Source organism: Cercospora kikuchii (genome assembly GCF_019650295.1).
Source record: "Cercospora kikuchii DNA, contig_00003, whole genome shotgun sequence".
Taxonomy (NCBI): Eukaryota; Fungi; Ascomycota; class Dothideomycetes; order Mycosphaerellales; family Mycosphaerellaceae; genus Cercospora; species Cercospora kikuchii.
Genome location: NW_025408584.1, coordinates 3986249 through 4007066, shown reverse-complemented (window position 1 = coordinate 4007066; position 20818 = coordinate 3986249). Strand labels below are relative to the sequence as shown.

The window sequence follows — 20818 nt, the reverse complement described above, 5'->3', positions numbered from 1 at the left end:
TAGATCGAGCCCGGCGCGGCGGATACGCTATGAAGTGATCTGCATGAATCTGTCAAAGGGCGATACATCTGCGAAAAAGAGCGACCCTACCGCTCGGAACCTTTGTTCTTTCTCGTAACATGCATACCCAAGCGTGAAACAATCTGTGGCATACTAGCGTGTGGTGACCCCCTTCGTGCAGCAGCCAACACCGGCGAGGCCATATGTCCGGCGAGGACATAAGTTCATAGCCAAACTCCGGTGGGGGACACAAGTGCCGTAGGGGTATGCTCGCAGTACATGATAGTCTCAGTGACATGTCTGTTGCGCTATACCGAAGTTGGGAATTGCATGAATGTGTTTCGTCCCCTCTCCCTGGGTCGTGTCTTTCCAGTCTTGGGGCCTTGACGCTGAATCCATCTGCGGTACGTTCAGGTTCAACGTGGTGAGGTCTAAATCCTTGCCCGCTCGGGCCTTGTCCAGCCCCAAGGAAGGTGTCGCGACGGGATCCAACATGGTATGTTGCATGCCTATGCATGACACCTCTGACTTTCGGTCTCGCGACATCAAATAGTTTTCGTGGCCTTAGAACGCCTCGAATCGTCCAACCAACGCAGCACTAATAGCGGTTTTATTTTGACTTCAACAGCTTGCGCCCATGCTCGCGAACAATTTTGTCCAACAGCAGGCGCATCTGCTTGCAGCCATCCAAGCCAACAGAGAGCATGGCCTCCAGTCTGGCCATCTGAATTTTGGTCTCCATGACCAGCACGTTCACCTTGTCCTCACCTCCGCTAGTGCCGACGGTCAAGAAGGGCAGCTCCTGCTCTTCAAGTCCGTTGAGATCCAGCAATGGATCCGCTTCGTCATCATTCGCAGCGTATGAGGCCGTTGAGCCAGTTGTACAGGCAGCAATATAGTCTTTCATGGGAATGCCAGCATCGATGAGGGCCAGAGTCGCTGCGTTCAAACACGCTGCCAGCAAGGCGCCATCTTGCGACAGCACATGAAGCACAATGCTGATTGTAGATTGCGGATAAAACGATGTGAAGACGGTGCTTGCAAAAGCGGAAGAGATCGTGTATTGCATCTCTTGCGTACGCCTACCACGTATCAGCTCCTTCTTCCCGCACTTACCTGCCCATTTCCCAACTCACTTATCTGATCTCGATCTCTTCTTTCTGTCCATCCCACTGAAGCCCGCGATACCAATCTCGACTTCGATGCTCGCCTCTCGACTTTGATCGCGTCCTCCGGACCTCGTCTGCTGTCTGGGACCGATGACGGTGCAGATGATCTTGGTGTTGCCCATCTCGAAATAGCTGCTGCCATCAGCAGCCGCTTGTGTCGACATCTGACCGCTGATACGCCTCAGCTCGTTCCATCGTCTTCCGTCGACGCGCAGATGCGCGAGGCCGTACGTCGAGCTGTCTAGCGGCATTTTCGATGTTCAATGGTTGTTGGTCGACACGCGATGGCAAGACGCGAAAAGTCGAGAAGCGGAACTGCCTCCGCTCGAGCCATCAAACTCAAAGTGCTCTACTTCAACTGACATCACACGTTTGCCCAGTCGACATGCCTCACTATACACTGCAAATGCACAAAATGAAGCTGGTCATCTGAATCCAGTTGCAGGCTAAAGGCCCGACTATCGCCAGACTGCATCTCGTGATACCCGTGGAAATGCTCGATGGCGGAATACGAACAGGCGTACCCGCTTCCTCCCGACAGCAAACTCGTAGGGCACTCTATGTTCGGTGAGAAGTCCTTCATCGTGTGCGCTCTGGTGACAATTCTGGAATGATTAGAGCGAGCTGCTGACATATGGTCAATTTTCGTGTTGCTAAAAAGACCCAGCACAATGACTTCTCCGCGGATATACCCAGGCGTCGCGCATGCATCATAATATACACATACACGCTAGTGTTCTATAAAAGCGATAGCAGTGAATGCATCATGGAAATCTTTCGAACTCTATTCTTTCAAGTGCAGAGACTAAGTTATGCCACTATCTGAGGAACAGGTCAAGATCATCAAGGCCACTGTGCCTGTCCTCCAGCAACATGGAACGGATGTCACAAAACTTTTCTACAAAAACATGCTTAGCGAACGGCCGGAGTTGAACAACGTTTTCAATCAGACGAATCAAGTGAACAGTCACCAAGCTGGAGCTCTTGCTGCATCTTTGTATGCCTACGCCAACCACATTGACGATCTCGGAGTTCTCAGCCCAGCCGTCGAGAAGATCTGCCACAAGCACGCATCCTTGTACATTCAACCAGAACATTACGAGATCGTGGGCGAAGGTGTTCTCCGCGCATTTGCAACTGTCTTAGGCGATGCGTTCACTCCTGAGATCCGCGAGGCATGGGGTGCTGCATATTGGCAACTCGCCAATATCATGATCGGACGCGAAGAACAGCTTTATGCAGAATCTGAAGGCTGGACCGACTGGCGTGAATTCACCATCGCAGACAAGGTCAAAGAGAGCGATGAGATCACATCCTTCTACCTCAAACCCATCGATGGTCAGAAACTACCAACATACCAACCAGGACAATACATCTCAGTGATGACCAACGTCCCACAATTCGGATACCTCCAATCGAGACAATACTCCCTCTCCGACGCCCCAAATCCAGACTACTACCGCATCTCCGTAAAACGAGAATCCGGTCTCAACCCTCACGATCCCAAAGCCCATCACCATCCAGGCTGGATCTCCAACATCCTCCACGACTCCAAACAACCCGGCTCAACACTCAAAGTGTCCCACCCAGCCGGAGACTTCTTCTACAATACCAAAACCCCCTCCAAAGCCCCCATCGTCCTCCTCTCCGCAGGCGTAGGAATCACACCCATGATTTCCATCCTCAACACCCTGATCGCTCAACAATCATCTCAAAAACAAGAATCCCAACAACCTTTCCCCATATCCTTCTTCCACGCTTCTCGAACCACAAGTTCGCGAGCTTTCTATTCACATGTCAAATCCCTGGCAGCGAAACATCCTAATCTGAGACCGACATTCTATGTCAAAAATCTCAGTTCGAGGGATGTCGTTGATCAAGATTATAATCATGTCGGAAGGATGAGTATCCCTAAATTAGCGCATACGCAACGAGGGGATTTGTTTCTGGAAGATGAGAAGACGAAGTACTTCGTTTGTGGACCGGAGGCTTTTATGGAGGATGTGAGGAAAGGTTTGACGGAGCTGGGTGTAGACGATGAGAGGATCAAGATGGAGGTGTTTGGGACGGGGATGTTGAGTTCATGAAGAGATTGCGCTGTTGATCGTTGTCGTTGGTGGACCTCTCTGGCGTGAGGAGCGGGGGTTTAATACCTAGAGCGTGAATGGCTGGACAGAATGGGCTGGACAGAAGAGAGGACACACTCGGCTCATGCTTTTAAATTCATACATTTTGCATATTTCATAACTAAGAATACTCGTCTTTGCGAAGCTGTCAGCCAGAAACACTGATTCCTCGGTAACAGCCATGCAAGTATCTAACTTAGCCCTCATCTTGTAAATTCGTCTCATCATTATCGACATTTGTGTTTTGCTTCGTCCTGCCATTTCCTTTCGATGCCACCTAGATTTCGCCTTTACAACGCCTCGCTCAGTCCCAGTAAATGCGCACAAAATCGACTCAAAATATGCACAAAAAAACATCGAACATCGCACCTTGGGTATCACTTAGAGAATGACAACGGCCCACAATGAACCTTCGCGCCGCACCGAAATGTAAACAAGCAAATCAATAAGGCATCTCAATGCCTTGGAAATAGACCTCTGAAGGCCTTTCGCCAAGCTGGCGTCGCTCTCGCTTCCTCGGCGTCCGGATCAGCGGGGGCACGGCGACCCAGCATCGCCTCCGCTCTTTGGCGAGCCCAGCTCTGATGAGCTTGTGTCGCAGGAGGTTGCACTTGCGGCCTCTCGTTGTCTGCAGCAGGGGCCAGCGGTACCTCACTCATGTTGCTGGGGGGCACGGGATCGAACTGAGTCATTTGCTGGCTTGCCGTGGGCGGTGCAATGTCCATCCCGCGCTGAGCTCGATATTGCCGTATCACCGGCAGGGATCGCATTCGTTGGTGGAAGCTCGGAGGGAAAATGCCATCTACAGCATCCGGATCCTCGGCCAATCGTTCCCGCATCCGCCTCAAGATACGCTCCCTTCGAACCATAGCATTCGTGATGACGCGAGGACAGTATCCAGCAGGTAAAGCGGACTTCTTGCACATAGGGCAGAGACTGCTGCTATCGCGCAGGAATGTATCGACGCATTCAGGGTGGAAAATGTGATGGCAGGGCAGCTCTCGCACCATAGTGCCTTCTTCCTCGTGTGTAGCAGGGACATAATCCTCGAGACAAATGGCGCACGTGGGTTGTTCGAGAGCTGTTGGATTATAGCTGCTCTTCCTCTTTGCAGGTATGCCCGCTGCAGCTCGAACGTGCTCCGTTTGGGTGGCATTTGGTAATTTTTCCAGGTCAGTGTCTGCATCAGTACCCGAGGAAACAGCGCCGTCTGCAGTTTTTCCATATGTATACAGAGGCATGGCGGTCAGCAGATCTTGTGGCACAGTGAGGCGCTTAATTCCGAGAGCTTCAAGGTCCACCTCGCCACGCTGAACACGTCTACGCAAGTTTTGTCGTCTTCGTCGCTGGAGCCAGTGCATAGCGAATGAAGTTAGTCCAATGATGGCCAGCAAGATACCAAGAACGATCAAAAGAAAGATCCATAAAGAGGGCAGAGAAGTGCCGTTTCCTGTACTCGTCAGTGTCGTACTCTAAAAGTCGTAGATGCGATATCACATACCGGTATCGATGTCAACAAACAACCTCACATAATCTCGAGAATCGTAGAATTCTGTCAAGTCGTGTCCGAAGGGCACATCTGTCATGTTGCCACTGTACAATGAACTGGCATTCATCAACAGTGCTCCCTTCTGGCCATTGATGGCATATATCGGAAACCCATTCTCCGCCTTCCAATCGCCGGCGTTGGGAATGTCCCATTGCCTATCGTGAACATCTGGAGGAATGCCCGTGCCGTTGTCTGGCACAAAGAACACCAGGCTATGCACAGGATCCTGTCTTGCAGCCTCCATGTAATGCAACGCGCAAGTGCTGCTCACCCACGGCGCCAGCCCTATGAGATTGAAATCGTCCGGGGGAAGCTGCTCACGACGGGTGACGTTCTGGGGTACATATGGCGCACTCGTGTTGACGCATGGATCGGATTCGGCGAGGGTAGGCACGTAGAGCAGGCCTGTTACATCGTTGCCGCGATTGGTGCCTCGAGAGGATAAGGTTCGGATGTCGAAGCTGGTGAGGAACTGGAAGCTCATGGACTCGTTGATTTGCATGGCCTGATTGTCGCCGGACGACCGCCATTCTGGGTTCTAGCAGGCGCGAGTGGTCAGTGGGTTGCTGTCCGCAAATGGCAGTGCCGGGTGGGCATACTTACCGGCACGACAAGCGTGATAACCCGCAAGGATTGGGCACCTTTATTGAGCCAGTCAACAAACCAGAAGCTCGACATGACATGGCGTGGTGCGGGCAGCGGCGCGAGAGGGTTGGAGTGCTGAACGAGCAGCAGCAGGGGAGGTGGCGACAGCGGTGGTGATGGGTGGTGGTGGTGGAGGATACGAAGCTGTAGAGGCACAGCGCAAGGGGAAGTCGGATGACTTACTCATCGTGTACGCAGGAGACTGCACTCCCACCGTGGCCGCTCGGGATTCGTGTGATGCTCAGCGCAAGCGCGGTGTGGCCTCCAGGCCGAGTTTCAGCGTCGGATGATCAATGGCAGGGCATCTCTAGTTCCTCGGGCTACCAGGACACGGCCAGGGACAGCGTGATGGCCAGTGTACAATTGTCACTGTGCTCTGATGCTGAAATGAGGCGTCAGCACGCCAGCGGCCGCACTGCTCGCGGTCTGCTGCTGCTGCGATCGAGCGTGGCCGGCGAAGACGGCTGGGAGTAGCCGGCGTCTGCGACTAGTGTCCGGAGGCGATGGCGCCACGAGAGCCCCACGAGTGCTGCGAGAGTTTGGGTGCGGGCAAGATGGGCTACCAACAAGAAAATGCGCACAACAGCAGAGAAGCGCGGAGGTAGATAAGAGGAGAGGAGGTGGAGTAGGATCTAGAACTGGGGACGGGCGTGGTCGATGGCTCTCATAGTCGCCCATACAAGCTTCTTCGAGTGTCTTGGTAGTCTTGGCCTCTGCGCCATCTCGGTCCATTCTGCTTCCACGATTTGAGTATTCCAAACTCTCGGCCGCGCTGTCGAGGGGCGCAGCGCGTAGTCAGACATTTTGTAATCATCGCCGGGTACGTGAGACCATCATCATACACAACAAACGTGCGATTGAGCGGTGTCTCTTCACCCGTGTCGTGTTTCACAGATCGTAGCTGTATCTTGGTCTGACCGCACACTGCCGAATCGCGCGGAGATCTTTCTCGTCCCGAATGGTGGAGCTGAAGACGGTCTGAGCTTGCTGGCACTTGGCCCGGAACAGCATGTGCTCGATACAACCCACCATCACGTCGTTCCCACGGCCTTCCTGAGTGTTCATCGTGATCGAGCGTCCTCATCATATCTTGACCAAATGTTGCACGATCGTTGAGCCAAGCGCTTCCTACACGCGACACGTCACGCAGCGCACGCGGGTCTGTCGGACTGTCTCACTCGCGCGAAGCAGGCTCACTCGTGCGCAACGACAAGAACCCTGGCAGCATGCCCGCCTCCAAGAAGGGAACACAGGGCAAGGCGGGTGCCACGAGCAAGAATGTCCACCGCCGCTCCACTTCGAGGCAGACGACGCCGCTGACCGAGGCATCGACCACGCCTGCCACCGCCACGCCCTCTGCCAAAGATGCTCCTGCAGCAACAATGACCCCATACCTCAAGACCTCGACCGCCGCCCTCATCTCGACAGACCCCAGCATAGAGACCCTCATAGATCGCAGTAATGCTTCAGCTGCGCGGCCGGGCGATCCGCCTACTGTGCGTGAGCTGCGCATGCTGCATGACACCATCCGCGACACTGTAAACCGCTTCATGAGCAAGCGCGGTGAGGTATGTGACAGATCTATGCGGCAGCTGGTGCAAAGGCGGAAGGAACGTTTGCAGGAAGAGCGGGAACAGGAAGCGGCACGTGATGCGGAAAGAGCCAGAGTGAAGCGCGAGGAAGAGCGCTCGGCCAAGGACAAAAAGACCACAAGTAAGAAGCGACATGCGGACGAGATGGATGTCGATGCCGACGAGAAGGAGCGGAAGGAGGCCTTGCCAAATGTCGGAGCACACGGTCTGGCGCGGCAGGATGGAGTGGGAGTGCATCAAGGTAAGTCGACATTTCTGTTCACTTCGATCGCGCTAGTGGCCGCGACTGCTCGTGAATGTGCACCAGCGCTCTTTGCAAATCATGCAACTGCTGGGCACACCACTTTGCAACATAAAATTGTCATCCCAACATACACTATTTGCAGTTGCACCGTGCTTGCAATTACGTCGGCATGAAGCAGAATATCCCTCTGACAGGCAATGTGCCAACAGGCGCCGACGCACCGCCCTCACCTCCAGTCCAGCCTGGCACCGTTCCTCCAGATCTTATGGAGACTGCACCGGACGACTCGGACTCGGAATCTTCGCGCCATGACCCTCCGCCTACCGCGCCTCTCTACGAACGCATTTACGGCAAGGACCCCACCATTGGCACAGACTCTGTCCGATATCACATTCCAGAACTCAACGATGACATGACATATGAGGATAAGCGCGACATATTCAGTGTTGCTCAGTGGCCTGAAAGCGACTTGAGAGAACTCACAGCGGGAGACCCACCAGATGCAGATTTCTACAACAATGCGAAGCCCGCAAACCAGGTCAACTTTTCAACCTTCCAGACATACGTTGAACCCTACATACGTCCATTCACGGAGGAGGATGTGGCATTTCTGAAAGAGCGCGGCGATAGAGTCACACCGTACATTATGCCACAGAGAGGCGCAAAGGGTTACAAGGAGATATGGGCTGCCGAAGACGGCCTCACTGGGCTTGAGCCTCCGAAGCAGGAGCGGAATAACCCAAATGAGGCGAGAGGGAGCATGGAAGAGCTCGAGGATGACATTGCAGATCAAGATACAGTAAGCATGGGCCCAGTCATGAGCCGACTTCTTTCAGTCATTCGACCACAGCCGAACACAGCAAAGAAGGAGGAGAACGAAGATGCAAACGGCGACACATCGATGACAAACGCGGAAGACGACGCAATTATGGCTCTTATTAATGGCACTAATGAGGACCAAAAGCCTGTGACACATCTACCTCCCGAGTTTCCTAGGCCTGCCAATTTACCACAGCTGGATTACGAGACTTTCGAGCACCGAGCTCTGCAGGAGCTAAAGTTTATAGGATTCGTTTCGCCGAACGAAACCCCGGACTATGATTCGAATAGCGACGATATGGTGGCACAACGCTTGCGGACACTTCAACACGAATTGCGAGAGATCAGCCGCCGCAATAATATTCGCAAAGCGCGAGTCTTGGAGTTGACAGAGGAACGCATGGCAATGCAGGAATATGCCAATATTGCAGACGATTTGGACAACCAGGTCAATGCTGCCTACCTCAAGCGCAACCGATCACTCGCGAAGCCGAATCAAAAGAAGGGTGCAGCGCAGAGACCTGGACAGAAGGGCGTTGCATCGGCGCCTGCCGGTAGAGGCGTCAGCGATGGTGTGCGGGCTCTCATGCAGAAGCGCAAGGACTGGATCGAAATGGTTGGACCGGTGGTTGGTTATGGACGGCCACCGATTCCAGGTGATGATGAAACGATCTTTGACGAAGGGAATTGGAAGAGGCTCGAGAAGCTTGAGAAGGAGGCCGAGATGGGCGATGCTGAGGCTGAGTGATCACAGGCAAGAGCTGCTGTATTGTTCACTCAAGATAAACCTCACAGTAGACATATTCTCCGCAACTGGATCAACAAATTACAGTTGCATAGCGCGCCGTTATTGGAGCTCGAATATCTCCCATCTTCGTGCGTGGCAGGTACAGCCTGCGCTGTGTTGTGCCCCGAACTCATTTGCCGGACTCAATTCGCTTTTCCCGTGGCATGCAGGCAGCATTGGTCGCAAGCTCGTTCACTTGATAGCAGCAACGACGACGACAGCTCCTTGACGGGATGTCCTCGCATTTCTCCTCCTTCACGTGCCTGCTCGCCACTAGTCGATTTCGATCAGGCCTGACCTGACGTATCTTGATCAGTGCCACGTTGGCCCTTGTGAAATAGAGATAAGAGATTAGCTTCATACCAGAGACTCCCATGAGGCGAGCGAGTAATTGGGCCCCGAGAGGATGCATATACTGAATATGTACAAGAACTACACCGCTCCACAAAGTTTCCCCCAGATCCACCGCATGTCGCTCTTACGCTCAACTCTAAGCACCCAATGTACGCCATATCTATGCCAGAGTCCCCAGGATACTCAAACGCCCCAATGACGCTCAACCGGAAATGCGATCACATGCAATTTATCCACCTCATCGATACCCATAACGATCCGGCATGGGCACGGGCGGCGGCGTATTCCCCGTCCGACTCCTCCTCCGTTCTTTCTTCCTATGCTCGTTCACCGGTGCCTCGCGATACTCCACACTCTCCCTTCTCTCTTTTACCCTCCGCGGCGGATCTTTTGGTGCACCAAATCTCGGATCTGCGATCATCGGGTCGTTGTCGTTCGGTAGACGCACATTGACCAGATTGAAGTAGTAGTCCAGCACTTGCGGGTACTGCATGCAAGATGTTCGCCAGTCCTGATCGACACCTTGTTGTAATGTGTGATGCGCGGCGTTGATTTGAGAGTGGATGAGCTGGAGTTGAGCGGGTGCCAGAGGTGGGGCGCCGTTGTAGCGATGGTAGAGAGTATAGAAGGGGAGGGTTTGGAGGTAGTTCCGATGTGCTTCTACTCGCATGGCTCGCATTTCGTTGAATGTGGTTATAATTTGGTTACGGGCATGGTCGAGCACCCACTTTCTGAGGCGTCGTTAGCAACCTTCTTCCAGGACGCTCCAGACATTCGTGAGGTTACACACTTGATTTGCTCTGTCCAGGCCCATCGCTCCCATGCTTGATTCAGTGCCAGTTCTAGCCTCTCGCCTTCGTGAGGGCATTCGGGAAACGGAGGAGCACCGCATATTGCACAATTAGCTTCCGGCACCTGCGAGGCCATGAGTCCCACCATGGACGCAGTCCTCTTGTGCTCCGAGCAAGTGGGTCCCGAGTATGCTTGTCGTTACTGTTGTGTGAACCTGCCGTGCTACGAAAAGCGGAAAAAGCAGATGACACCCGAAGTTGCACTTCCTCTGTGTTACGAGATCATGAGGGCATGATTGTAGTAACGAGTGGTTGTGGTGGGCGAGGTACCAGTACTTGCCGTGTAGAGGGAAATGCTAAGAGAGTGAAGTCCAAGAGACATGGTGAGTGTTGTCACGGGAGAAGAGAGAGAAGAAGAGAGGTGGTCGGGCCACAATGACGAGGCTACTAATGCAGATGCTAGCACCTGTATAGCTCTTGCGCATGTCCCCATAGCCTTTGGTTGTCGTTTTTGCTCTTGCTCCGCTTCTGTGACGGCTCTACTGGACTGCTCTGCCGGCTTACCTTGGGCTGAGCGTAGTTGCAGCGGCGCGTGTGTTGAGCTTTCGCCGATTGGGCCCGTTCATGCAAGATGCGCTGGCCGACGGAGAGCGGTTGACGGGAGGGTCCTGGTCTGTCATCGACGCTTGACAGCTGATGGCCCGCGATGGCTGGCAGCATGCTTTTGTGATTGCCGTTGTGATGTGCAGGATATGCTGGTTTGAAGAACACACATGTGGTTGGTTTGGAACTTACAGCCTGAAAGAAGCAGGTCAATGCCCTGGACCGAGCTCAAGGCTGCCAAGGAATATGCCTTCCTCACATCTGTGCTCTGCCGACTCCATCCACTTTTTGTTGCAGACGTCGGTGAGACATTTTCACCGCTACACGCGACATCTACATACGTGGATATGTATCATTGTCAGAGTGACAACATCTTGTACTTCAAGCAGGAATAAGATTTGCCCGCATATGGGGAAGCACAATTCGAACCCATGCTAGGGGCAAATGCTGATGAGATTGGTAGCGTCAGTGCGCCTTTTCGCTGTCGACACAGATGTTCTTGCTGGCGCTTCAGAGAACATCTGGCCGGGGGAGTATTTGACCTCGAATCCGACAATCTGGTACATGGCACGTGGCAGAACATTAACGGCCACCACGTTGGTAGATCAACAGCACAGCCAGCGCTGTAGAATCAAGAACCCAGTCATGAAGACACGCAACCCTCGGCCCAATCCAAGCTCCGTGCAACTCCATGAATATGATTTCGGTTCCGTAGAGATGACCATTCTCGGCAACTTCTGGCATCCCCAGCCTCTCGGTTCTCTCCTGCTCCAGATACGGATCTCACCTTTCATTGCCTCATTCAACTGTGGATATGACAAAGGTTTGAGGATGATATGAGTTGTGGTGAGAGGCTGATTGATACATTCTCTGCTATCATGGGTCCCTGCTATTTGAAAAGCTTGCTTTCTTGTAGCACAGTGGGTAGCGATATGCTCGAATGCTCATGATAATCTAGACGCTATCAGTAAGATCTATCTCTCGATATCATGCTTTCCTCTCACTCACATGTGGTCTTTTCCACGCCGTCTATCCCTTCAACTTGGGGACCGCGAACCGACCTGGGGTAGCTGCTTGGCCTCGAAGGTAGGCGACTCGTTTTGACTTCCATGCTGTATTGACTCTTTCCTTCTGATCCCGTAGTTCTGCAGCTCTTCATGATTGAGTAAGCAAGTTCTCCTTTGCCAGCTTCTGCTTCTCTCTCAGCTCGTTGATCTCTTCCTTGGACATGTTGTACGACGCCGCTACTTGGTTGAACGGGTTGTCCGGGTGCTTCTCGAACTCCTTTCGGATCTGATCGATCTTCTGTTGTCGTCGGAGCCCCTTCTCGTCCTTCATCTCTTCCAATCTCCTCTCCTCGAATTGTGTATAAGCAGCCTTGAATCTACGCTCAGGATGGCGATCGATCTTCTCCTTGTTATCGGTCGTAAGAGAAAGCGCATCGAGGGCGTTGTCGATACCCGTAGCATTGAGTGCAGCGAGTTCTTTCTTCGAGGAAGGTGCGTCGAGGCCGGAAAGGTCGAGTCCTTTGGATTTCTTTGGAGCAGCTTTGCCTTTGCCGCCTTTACTGGGCAATGAAGCCTCTTCTTCCTTGAGCAGTGCATCCTTCTCGGCCTTCTTCCGTGCTGCTTCGGCTTGCTTCTCGGCTGCTGCGGCACTGAGGAAAGTGTCAGACTTGCATCTTTCTGCTCTCGATCTACTGTGTGCACTCACGCTTTGCTGTTGTCCTTGGCGCCTTTGCTCCATTTCTCACTCTCCGCCGCTGCCTTCTTCTGATCTTCTACAGCTTGTTTGGCCGCAGCCGCTTCGGCCTTCTTTGCGTTTCCCGCAGCCTTCTTGCTGTTTTCGCCTTTGGGCATGTCTGCAGGTTTGCCGTGTGCTGACTTATGTATGTATCCGAGAGCTGGGATCGGGTCGAGTATCGGATGCGGCGGTGTCTACGAAAACAATGTTTAAGCAGTGACGCATGTTTCAAGAAATGTTGGCGGGCAGTGAACAGCGAGATCGGCATCGCGGGGTCCAGCGTGCACGTGAAGGCGTGTCTGTGCGCATACAGCAATAAGTAACACATCACAACGTTGTCACGAGGCCGTTGGCAATATGACTGCTTGGGGTCTGGATTGAAGTCGCCCGACCTGTCAACGTGCACGCAGACTTGTTCAAAATTACCTATATGCAGGACTGCAGGACGATGCAGTGCAGACGCGTTGGAATCTGGGATATGAAACATAAAACGCGAGTCGCTAGTACAACTGGCGTCCGCAACTGTACGCGGTCTGCCAGAGTGCCTAGCTCCAGCCTCTTCTTCACGGCACGGCGGTGGCGCTGAATCCGTGGGTGACCGCTGGGCAGACTGAGAAATGCGCCATATTAGCCCAGCAGAAGCACCTTCAGTGATCACGTTCATGGATGACCAAGCTCCAGTTCGGACTGTACAGAGTGTGGCAACTTCGCCTGGCTATCCTCACCCTGGACAAAGCAAGGCTTTATCTATGTGGATATTGCGGAGTGCGTACGCACAACCATTTGCGTGAAGAGTGCTAGGCCTTTGGAGCGGTACGGCCGACTCAAGGCGATGGCGACCGCCTTCGAATCTCGGTGCAACGAGCTTCCTCATACCTTTTGCCGCCCAGCTGCGATAGTCCTTCGATATTGCGCTCACGTGTTGGTTCCAGGCATCCGGCCTGCCTCGAGTGTATGTCGACCTCTTTCAAAATCTTGCTCCAGCATTTCTGCTGTGCACGCCGTGGCTCACGCTCTTTCCTGTGATCTGGGCTCTTGCCGTGATCATCTTGTGCGACACCGTTCGCTATCGTTGGTCTGCCCGTCTGACTGCCGAGTATTTGTGTTGATGCTGCTGGTCGCGGCTTCGCACATGTCGCTCGGATTGCGGCTGTCCATTGTCGCATTGTTATCGGGTGGCACGCATTGTGCATGCGAGTGTGCTGCTGAGACATGCAGTGCGTCCTTACGTGGTACCAGTGTTCCACGAACTGGAGGCGTGATGCTCCAGCTCATACATGAGGATTCATCCCGCCGCTGTCCAGCTGGCCGGGCTTGCGCGCTTGCCTCCTTTTACAAACGCTTCCAATTGGAAGGGAAGGCTAAGACCAGCGCGCTGGGATGAGGCGCGATGCATTCCATTAAAGACGACCAGATGAGGTTTCATGGCGGTCGCCGAGCTGCTCGCTTGCTCGTACGCTGCCACAGTGGAGGGAAGCTGTCGAGACGGCGGGCAGACTACTGAAACTATTGTGCCCAACGGCGCGCCAGCATGTGATCCGCAACCATCCCCCGTTGCACATCTTCGGACAGCTCCCACGGGGGCCACGCTAAATTCGATAGCCTTCCCTTGTCTCCGCCTTACCGCGTGCCTTCGCTTGGCTCCAGGGCTCCAGGCATGAATTGATTGCAGCAGTTTCGTGCTGCAGCTGGGTTGCGCAGCGCACCGATCGGCACCTCCAGCAACCTGCTCTCGGCCCCTTCACCGCCGGAGCGATCACAGGCATTTGAGACCCGGCCGGCCATGCTGCTGGCCGCGCAGCTGCTCCACGGCGGCAACGAGGGCCAGCCAAGAGGGCGCCGCTACTCGTGGCCCACTGTAAGGCTGTGGCGCTAGCCATCGAGGTTCCCTGCACGATTCGCTCTGAAACGGCTGCTCCCAGATGAGCGCTCTCGAACTGGCAACTAAGCACGCTGGGCCCGTGCGTCTGCAAGCAGTATTGGCTTTTCCAACTACTAAGGATACTTTGTCGCTCCTGACATGCAGCAGTCGGAAGCTTGCTGCACGATTTGTGTCAGAACGCGTCCAATTCTCGCCGCTGCTGCCACTCTTTCACGTTATCCACCTGCGATCTCATCGACAGCCGTGTGGTCGCAATACACTCAGGACTATGGTTGTTCGGCAGCCCCTCATCACGAAATCCTGAGGACCTCGAGCCAGGCTCGCCACAATGGCCAGGAACGTCAGGCATTCGGCCTACACAACACGGGACGTCAGCAGCGAATCCTCCTGCAGTGACGAGGAGGACGATGAGCCCTCAGAGGAGTGTGAAGACGATCGCTGCCGAGGCCCGACGCCGCCAATATGGCATTGTGTAGATTGCGACAGCTCTTACTGCAGGTACGCAAAGAAAGAATGCCTGCGCCACGTGCTGTACTGATTCCGCGCAAAGTGAATGTTGGGTGCTGCAAGGACCTCACAAGCCCAAGAAGAAAGGGCGAGATGGAGTTCCGCACGAGAAGACGAGCCCGTTCGTGGTGAAGCGGCTGAAAGGCATATTAAACCCAACCAGAAACCCGGATATGATCCAGAGACTCCACGAAGACGACGAAGCAACGAAATGGTTTGGAGTTTCAAAAGACGCCACCGGACGGCCCAATTTCGAAGACTATGGTCGATACGCAACTCTGATGTCCAGCATATCGCCAGTCAATATTCAGGATGCCGAGAATCGCTATCCGCAGATTGTATCTTTCATCGGAGTCACTAACGCTGGCAAATCCACATTGATTAAGATGTTGATCAATCACGATTCGCACAGCAATGCGAACAACGCGGACCTGGCCCAGTTTCCGTCTCCAGTGGTTGGAAGTGTAGTCAACGATGCCCTCCCGACCTCTGGGGATGTGCACCTCTATGCAGATCCTACAAGCCACACTGAGCAGCTTCCGATCCTATACGCCGACTGCGAAGGTTTTGAAGGTGGCGAGCGAATGCCGCTTGGCGCTCGCGCGAGAAAGCGGCAAAGCTCGCAGTTCGATGCAGCACCATCTGCACACGTGCTAACACGACCTATCGAATGGGCTAACAACGAGGAGTCACGACAACGAGAATTCGCTGTGACTGCGCTGTACCCTCGCCTACTTTACACATTCTCGGATTGTGTGGTGTTCGTGCTTCGCAATCCAAAAACGTTTCAATCGTCGGTGTTGATGAAATTATTGGACTGGGGTGCTAGCTCTCTCGAAAAGTCGATAAATCAGCCCGCGCTTCCCCATTGCATTGTCGCTATCAACGGCACGGATCCTAGCGTGGACGACAAGGAATGGGGCGTAGATTATGCCACGCAGAGTCTTCTTCTTTCAGTAAAGACAGCACTGGACCCGGTCGAGGGCGTACCCAGGTTCCGCGAGCTGGCTGCATATTGGAGAGGTCTGGGCAAGAATATTTACAACGTCGAGGATCTCATTTTACGTTACTACAGCTCTTTCAAGGTCATTCGCATTCCCGCAAAGCCAAGATATACGACCATACACGAACAAGTCGGAAAGTTACAAGGTATCATCAAAAGCAACTGCGAGGAGTCCTTCCGTAACAAACGAAGGGCGCGCATGTTGACCAATGCGGATGAGCTCAACATCTACCTGCAGAGCGGTTTCGATCATTTCACAAGCCACTTGGACATACCTTTCAATTTCATGCGAATCTCTTTATTGCGAAATCCGATCCCAAATGACTTCGGCGGGCACATCCTTCAGCTGTGCACAACAATTAGCGCGCAGCAACCCAATCACCAACACGGACGTATAGCGTGGGTGTTCGAAAAGTTGAGCGTAATGCTTGCTTCGTGTGTTTTACTGGACTGTGCTCGCTTCCGAAAAGGCAGAGTCGACGAGCTGTTTTCGAATTATGAACAATTCTTTGACTGGGCAATGGGAGAATATCTGGAGATGCATTATCCATGCTCGTACATCAGCGCGGACGGGACACGGCAATGTATGCTCGTGAAAGCACGCCACAACGTCAAAGGCCACCAGGACGAACAGGGAATCATTGCGACGGGTGACTACCAAGCTGCGTTTGACGCAGAATTTTTGCCGAAATGGAAATCACAGCTCACAGCCGCAATTCAGCGCATTGCGAGGGACTTCCAATACGAACTGGACACCATATCCGCCGGAGACGAGCCGTCTGTACCTGAGGAGCGAATCGCTTTGGATTTGCACATTGAATACATCAACCAGTTCTTTGAGGCTGTTGGACCTGCGTCATCTATGGTCAGCCACGCCACTTGTTTTTGCTGCTTAATGGATGTACCCGAGCATCCATTGCCCTGTGGACACGTTCTGTGCACAGCATGCATCAGGGCTTATGGCAAGCCACACAAGTCGGTGCTACAGGTCTCTTGTTGTCCATTGCACAGAGAATCAACTAATTGGGCAAAGCCGGCGAGCATTCGCTTCAAGCCAGTGGGAGCAGGAGTACGCATTCTGTCACTTGATGGAGGAGGTATTCGAGGCATTGTTCAACTGGAAGTACTGAGGGCGATCGAACAAGCACTCGGTGGTCATTTGCCGGTGCAAGTGTTCTTCGACCTTATTCTTGGTACTGGGACTGGAGGCTTGATCGCCACGGCACTATCCCTCAAGGACAGGACGATCGACTCTATCACCGACATGTTCTCTGCCATGTGCGATCATGCCTTCACGCCGCGACTGAAAGGTGTGCCCGTGATCAGCCAAATCGCACAAATGTTCGGGAGTGCTCCAAAGTACAAAACGAAGCCTCTACTGGGCGCACTAAAGACAGCTTTCACTGAGGACGATGACCTTTTCGGTGCTCACGACAACTCGAGGAATGGCGCTCGCGTTGCGTTAACGTCAACAAGTGCTACTGGCCAGGAAACGATCGTGATTGCTAGCTACCGTCGCCCTGAAGATCCGATGCCTGCCTATGCATTCGAGCGCCCGCATGATCCAGACATGGAACTGAAAACATATGAAGCCATTGCGGCTTCGCTCGCAAGCCCAGCGTTTTTCAAGCCTTTCGTCTTTCATGGCAAGACCTACCTGGACGGCGGCTTGCGAAGTCCAAATCCTGCGTTCATTGCAGACCGAGAACGAAGGCTCATATGGCCTGATCAATTGGAACCTGATGTCTTCCTTTCACTTGGTACTGGACAAAACAGGATCACTATCTTGCAGAAGCTCTCCGATCGGCAGAAGGCTGCATATCCTACTTCCGCACAAACAGATACGCCGGCGTCACCGACCACGACAAGGGCGAGCGGAAGATGGCGTTCCAAGCGAACAGATGATGTGCTGGAAGCAGAACTTGCCTGGCAACACTTCCGACAATTTGTTGTTCGCGAAAGAGCTGATGGTAAAGGCCGAAGATTTGTCCGCTTCAACCCGGATCTGGACCGCGAGCCACCCTCGGCAGACAGCAAATCCGACCTCCTATCATTACAAGTCAATGTGCGTAAACGCCTGCAGACAGCTCATAGACAAGCTGCACTCCGGAACGTTGCGCACAGGCTGGTAGCATCCTCCTTCTACCTCGAGCTGCAATCAAAGGCGACCGCAGAAAAAAGCGAGCAAGTTTGCTCCGGGGTGATCACCTGCCGCTTCGACGATGGCAGCGCAGAGTTGACAGGTCTAGGTCGGATCATCGAAGAACGACGGACTGATGATTTTGTGCCATACTTTCTGGTCAAGCCAGACTTGAATAATGCCGAATCGGCATTTAGGATACCGATATCCCAGGCCATCACTGATCTCATGATCTCCAGAGCAGTTTTCGGTCTTCCAAACGTGCAGATTCCGTTGAAGAACGAGAACAATGCGACGTCCATTACACTGTTTTTAACCAAGCATGATGGTCTGGAGCCGGATGGCTTTGCGATCAGTGGATTTCCCAGAGTGCTACTCGGGGAGCCGAAGAACGTAAAACCCAAACGTCCAGTGCGCACGAGCTCTGACCAATTGCTGAGGCGACCGTCCTCTCGCAACCCAAAACTTGACGGCGACTCCATTTCCTTGAATGGGGCCAACGTGCTGCCATCAAATCGCTCGACGCATAGCATGGAGTCGTGGCAAGACTCGCTTCGAGATTCCAACGCCACGAGCATTGAAAAGAAACAGTCACTGGCGAACCTCATCGCCCAACATCAAAGCTCTGGCCCCGGAAGCATCAAAGCACGTACAAATCGATTTTGGACGTACATTGGTAACAATCACATGGCTCAGAACCCCGACATGTACACGCCAGAAGATCTAGCGAAGCACGGCATAGATGTTTCCGCATTTCCTCGACCACCTTCATCAGCTGGGCCCGAGCCCCGAGCCAATACTTCCACGGGATTCCCACCTAATCCATCTCCTGAACCAATTGTTGAAATCCCTAGTGAGGAAGTCACTGCCTTACCTTCTTTACGGTCCAGATATGCCTTTCCACCGATGTCCGGGATTCCAGAATCGGACGGCGACAGAGACGACCACCATCACCACCAGCCTCAGAACTCAGGTTCTCATCCCCTCCAGGCGCTGACACAGCCGACGCAGTCGCAGATAGATCTCAATCCCCAGATACCCACACGGGAAGCCTCGGCAGCCTCAACCCACTCAACCTCCCAATCATCTTCCAATACAACCACAACAGCACAGCGATCCAGCAACACTTCTACCCGACAACACGGAATACCCAGCATGTGCGAGACGGAGTTCGATGAAGACGACGATTGGATCTCGACGTACAGCGGGGAGGAAGTGACGCTTGCAGAAGCGCAAGCAAGTCCGCTGGTTCAGGTACGCATCAGAAACGCCAGAAACACCATCGACAGCATCATGAATTTCTACGGCGACGATAACGGCAGCATATATTGAATATACAGTGAAGAATACCAGGGTTAACATTTATTGTCTTCTATCATTATAGTATCCGCCCCAGTATCCCGTCCGCCAGAGCAGTTGCGGCAAGCTCAACAGCAAGTTCCAACACATGAGTACCACCAACGATGCGCTTCCCGTCGATCACAACGTCGCCGCCGAGACGAACGGGTACAACCACGCTAAATCACTACCGCCGCGTCCTCCCGCTCCCGCCCATGCAGATCCGCCACCTCCTATCCCGCCTCGAGCACAGCGATCGAATTCGAATAACCCCTTGGAGACTGTGGTCGCAGGCGCGATGCCTGATCAAAGGTAAGTCCCAGTTTGCAGTACATGACGACAAACCGCGATTTTCCGCTCAATTCTGAACAACGTCTCTGCGTTGCATCGTTACGCCAGTCGCCTCTGTCCATTGTCGTACAACGGAAACATGCGTGCTAACTGCATTGTTTTACTGTGTAGTACAACATCCGCTCTCGATCGTTGGCTCTCATCACAAAAGAGCCAGTCATCTTTGATACGGAAACAGAACGAACGGCTGAAGGTAGTACACGAGGAAGAGGAATAAATCCGGTACATTGCACAAGTGAGTAGGAGTTCTCTTGGTGCTGCCTCTTTTATGGGCACTCAAGGTCTTTATAAATATTGGGTGGAGCTCTGTTGGCATAAGAATTCGTTTCGCAACGGAGATATGGGTTTACGACTTTCGGGAAAAGATCTAGGGTTTTGGTGATGTATAATAGATCTTTCGGCACTAGGAGTAGGATGTGTATACAAGTGCTCTCTGTGTGGATTGATCTTGACCATGGGGTGGATCTTCGAGTTCGCGGAACAGTCCTCATCAGGACAAGTCTCCGAATCGGTTGCCTCTGATACGCAATATGAGCAGAGTGGGGGTAACGTGAAAGCCAGACAAGGCAAGAGGTGAATAATGTCATCATGACATGCTTGCTTTCCCATTTGGCTTTGGTCGACTCTACGGTCTCGATTGACATTGTGTTGGAGCCGGTCCGGCCATCGATTGGCTTCGAGAACACAATTTTGCATGGAAACACCAGGAATCGATGAGCTTTCTCCATGTGAGCCCAAACATCCAAGTCTCCGGCGCCGTCACATCTGTTGGTACTGAAAGCAAAGCGCCGTACAGAGATACTACCGAATTGGAACAGGGCTCCGTATGACTTTCTATATTGGACTCTCATCGTATCTGCATTGATTGACCCAGAGAGCTGACGATCAACAGAGTCATCAGGTAATCGAAATGTAACTCAGAATAAACCTACGTAACCAGATTCGCGTTGTATGAACATTCGATGCCACAGTGATTTGACGCCCAGCAGAGTCATCATTGAATCGGAATTATTGTCTCCGCTTAACTCGACAGGTGTCATCTCCCAGCGTGTCAACATTCAATGGCTTTCAATTGTTGGCGCTCAGCAGAGACACGAAGGAGGAAGTCAAACAGTTTCTCAGAAGACTCTGTTCTTTCGTCCGCTCGTCGCCTCATGGACTGTTGGCTTTGCGAA

General features: G+C 53.1%; 7 protein-coding genes across 7 annotated transcripts; 3 read left to right on the top strand and 4 right to left on the bottom strand.

Moving 5' to 3' along the window:
• Positions 1-610: 610 nt before the first annotated feature.
• Positions 611-1420, bottom strand: CKM354_000594400 (exosome non-catalytic core subunit SKI6; the record flags this gene model as incomplete). The annotated part of the gene is made up of 2 exons (XM_044801237.1): positions 611-1082; positions 1137-1420. The coding sequence occupies 2 exons, from the start codon at positions 1418-1420 to the stop codon at positions 611-613; spliced, it is 756 nt and encodes a 251-aa protein (XP_044657172.1).
• Positions 1421-1981: 561 nt separating this feature from the next.
• On the top strand, positions 1982-3256 carry CKM354_000594300 (uncharacterized protein; the record flags this gene model as incomplete). Its single annotated transcript, XM_044801236.1, has 1 exon — positions 1982-3256. The coding sequence occupies one exon, from the start codon at positions 1982-1984 to the stop codon at positions 3254-3256; it is 1275 nt and encodes a 424-aa protein (XP_044657171.1).
• Positions 3257-3750: 494 nt separating this feature from the next.
• Positions 3751-5522, bottom strand: CKM354_000594200 (uncharacterized protein; the record flags this gene model as incomplete). The annotated part of the gene is made up of 3 exons (XM_044801235.1): positions 3751-4745; positions 4797-5382; positions 5448-5522. 3 exons carry the CDS (start codon positions 5520-5522, stop codon positions 3751-3753), a joined length of 1656 nt encoding a protein of 551 aa, XP_044657170.1.
• A 1193-nt stretch (positions 5523-6715) lies between these two features.
• On the top strand, positions 6716-8892 carry CKM354_000594100 (histone acetyltransferase NGG1; the record flags this gene model as incomplete). The annotated part of the gene is made up of 2 exons (XM_044801234.1): positions 6716-7322; positions 7535-8892. The coding sequence occupies 2 exons, from the start codon at positions 6716-6718 to the stop codon at positions 8890-8892; spliced, it is 1965 nt and encodes a 654-aa protein (XP_044657169.1).
• A 631-nt stretch (positions 8893-9523) lies between these two features.
• Positions 9524-10224, bottom strand: CKM354_000594000 (uncharacterized protein; the record flags this gene model as incomplete). Its single annotated transcript, XM_044801233.1, has 2 exons — positions 9524-10016; positions 10076-10224. 2 exons carry the CDS (start codon positions 10222-10224, stop codon positions 9524-9526), a joined length of 642 nt encoding a protein of 213 aa, XP_044657168.1.
• Positions 10225-11834: 1610 nt separating this feature from the next.
• CKM354_000593900 (uncharacterized protein) lies at positions 11835-12538 on the bottom strand (the record flags this gene model as incomplete). Its single annotated transcript, XM_044801232.1, has 2 exons — positions 11835-12336; positions 12393-12538. The coding sequence occupies 2 exons, from the start codon at positions 12536-12538 to the stop codon at positions 11835-11837; spliced, it is 648 nt and encodes a 215-aa protein (XP_044657167.1).
• Positions 12539-14632: 2094 nt separating this feature from the next.
• CKM354_000593800 (uncharacterized protein) lies at positions 14633-19860 on the top strand (the record flags this gene model as incomplete). Its single annotated transcript, XM_044801231.1, has 4 exons — positions 14633-14802; positions 14855-19208; positions 19339-19604; positions 19755-19860. 4 exons carry the CDS (start codon positions 14633-14635, stop codon positions 19858-19860), a joined length of 4896 nt encoding a protein of 1631 aa, XP_044657166.1.
• Between the last annotated feature and the right edge of the window lie 958 nt (positions 19861-20818).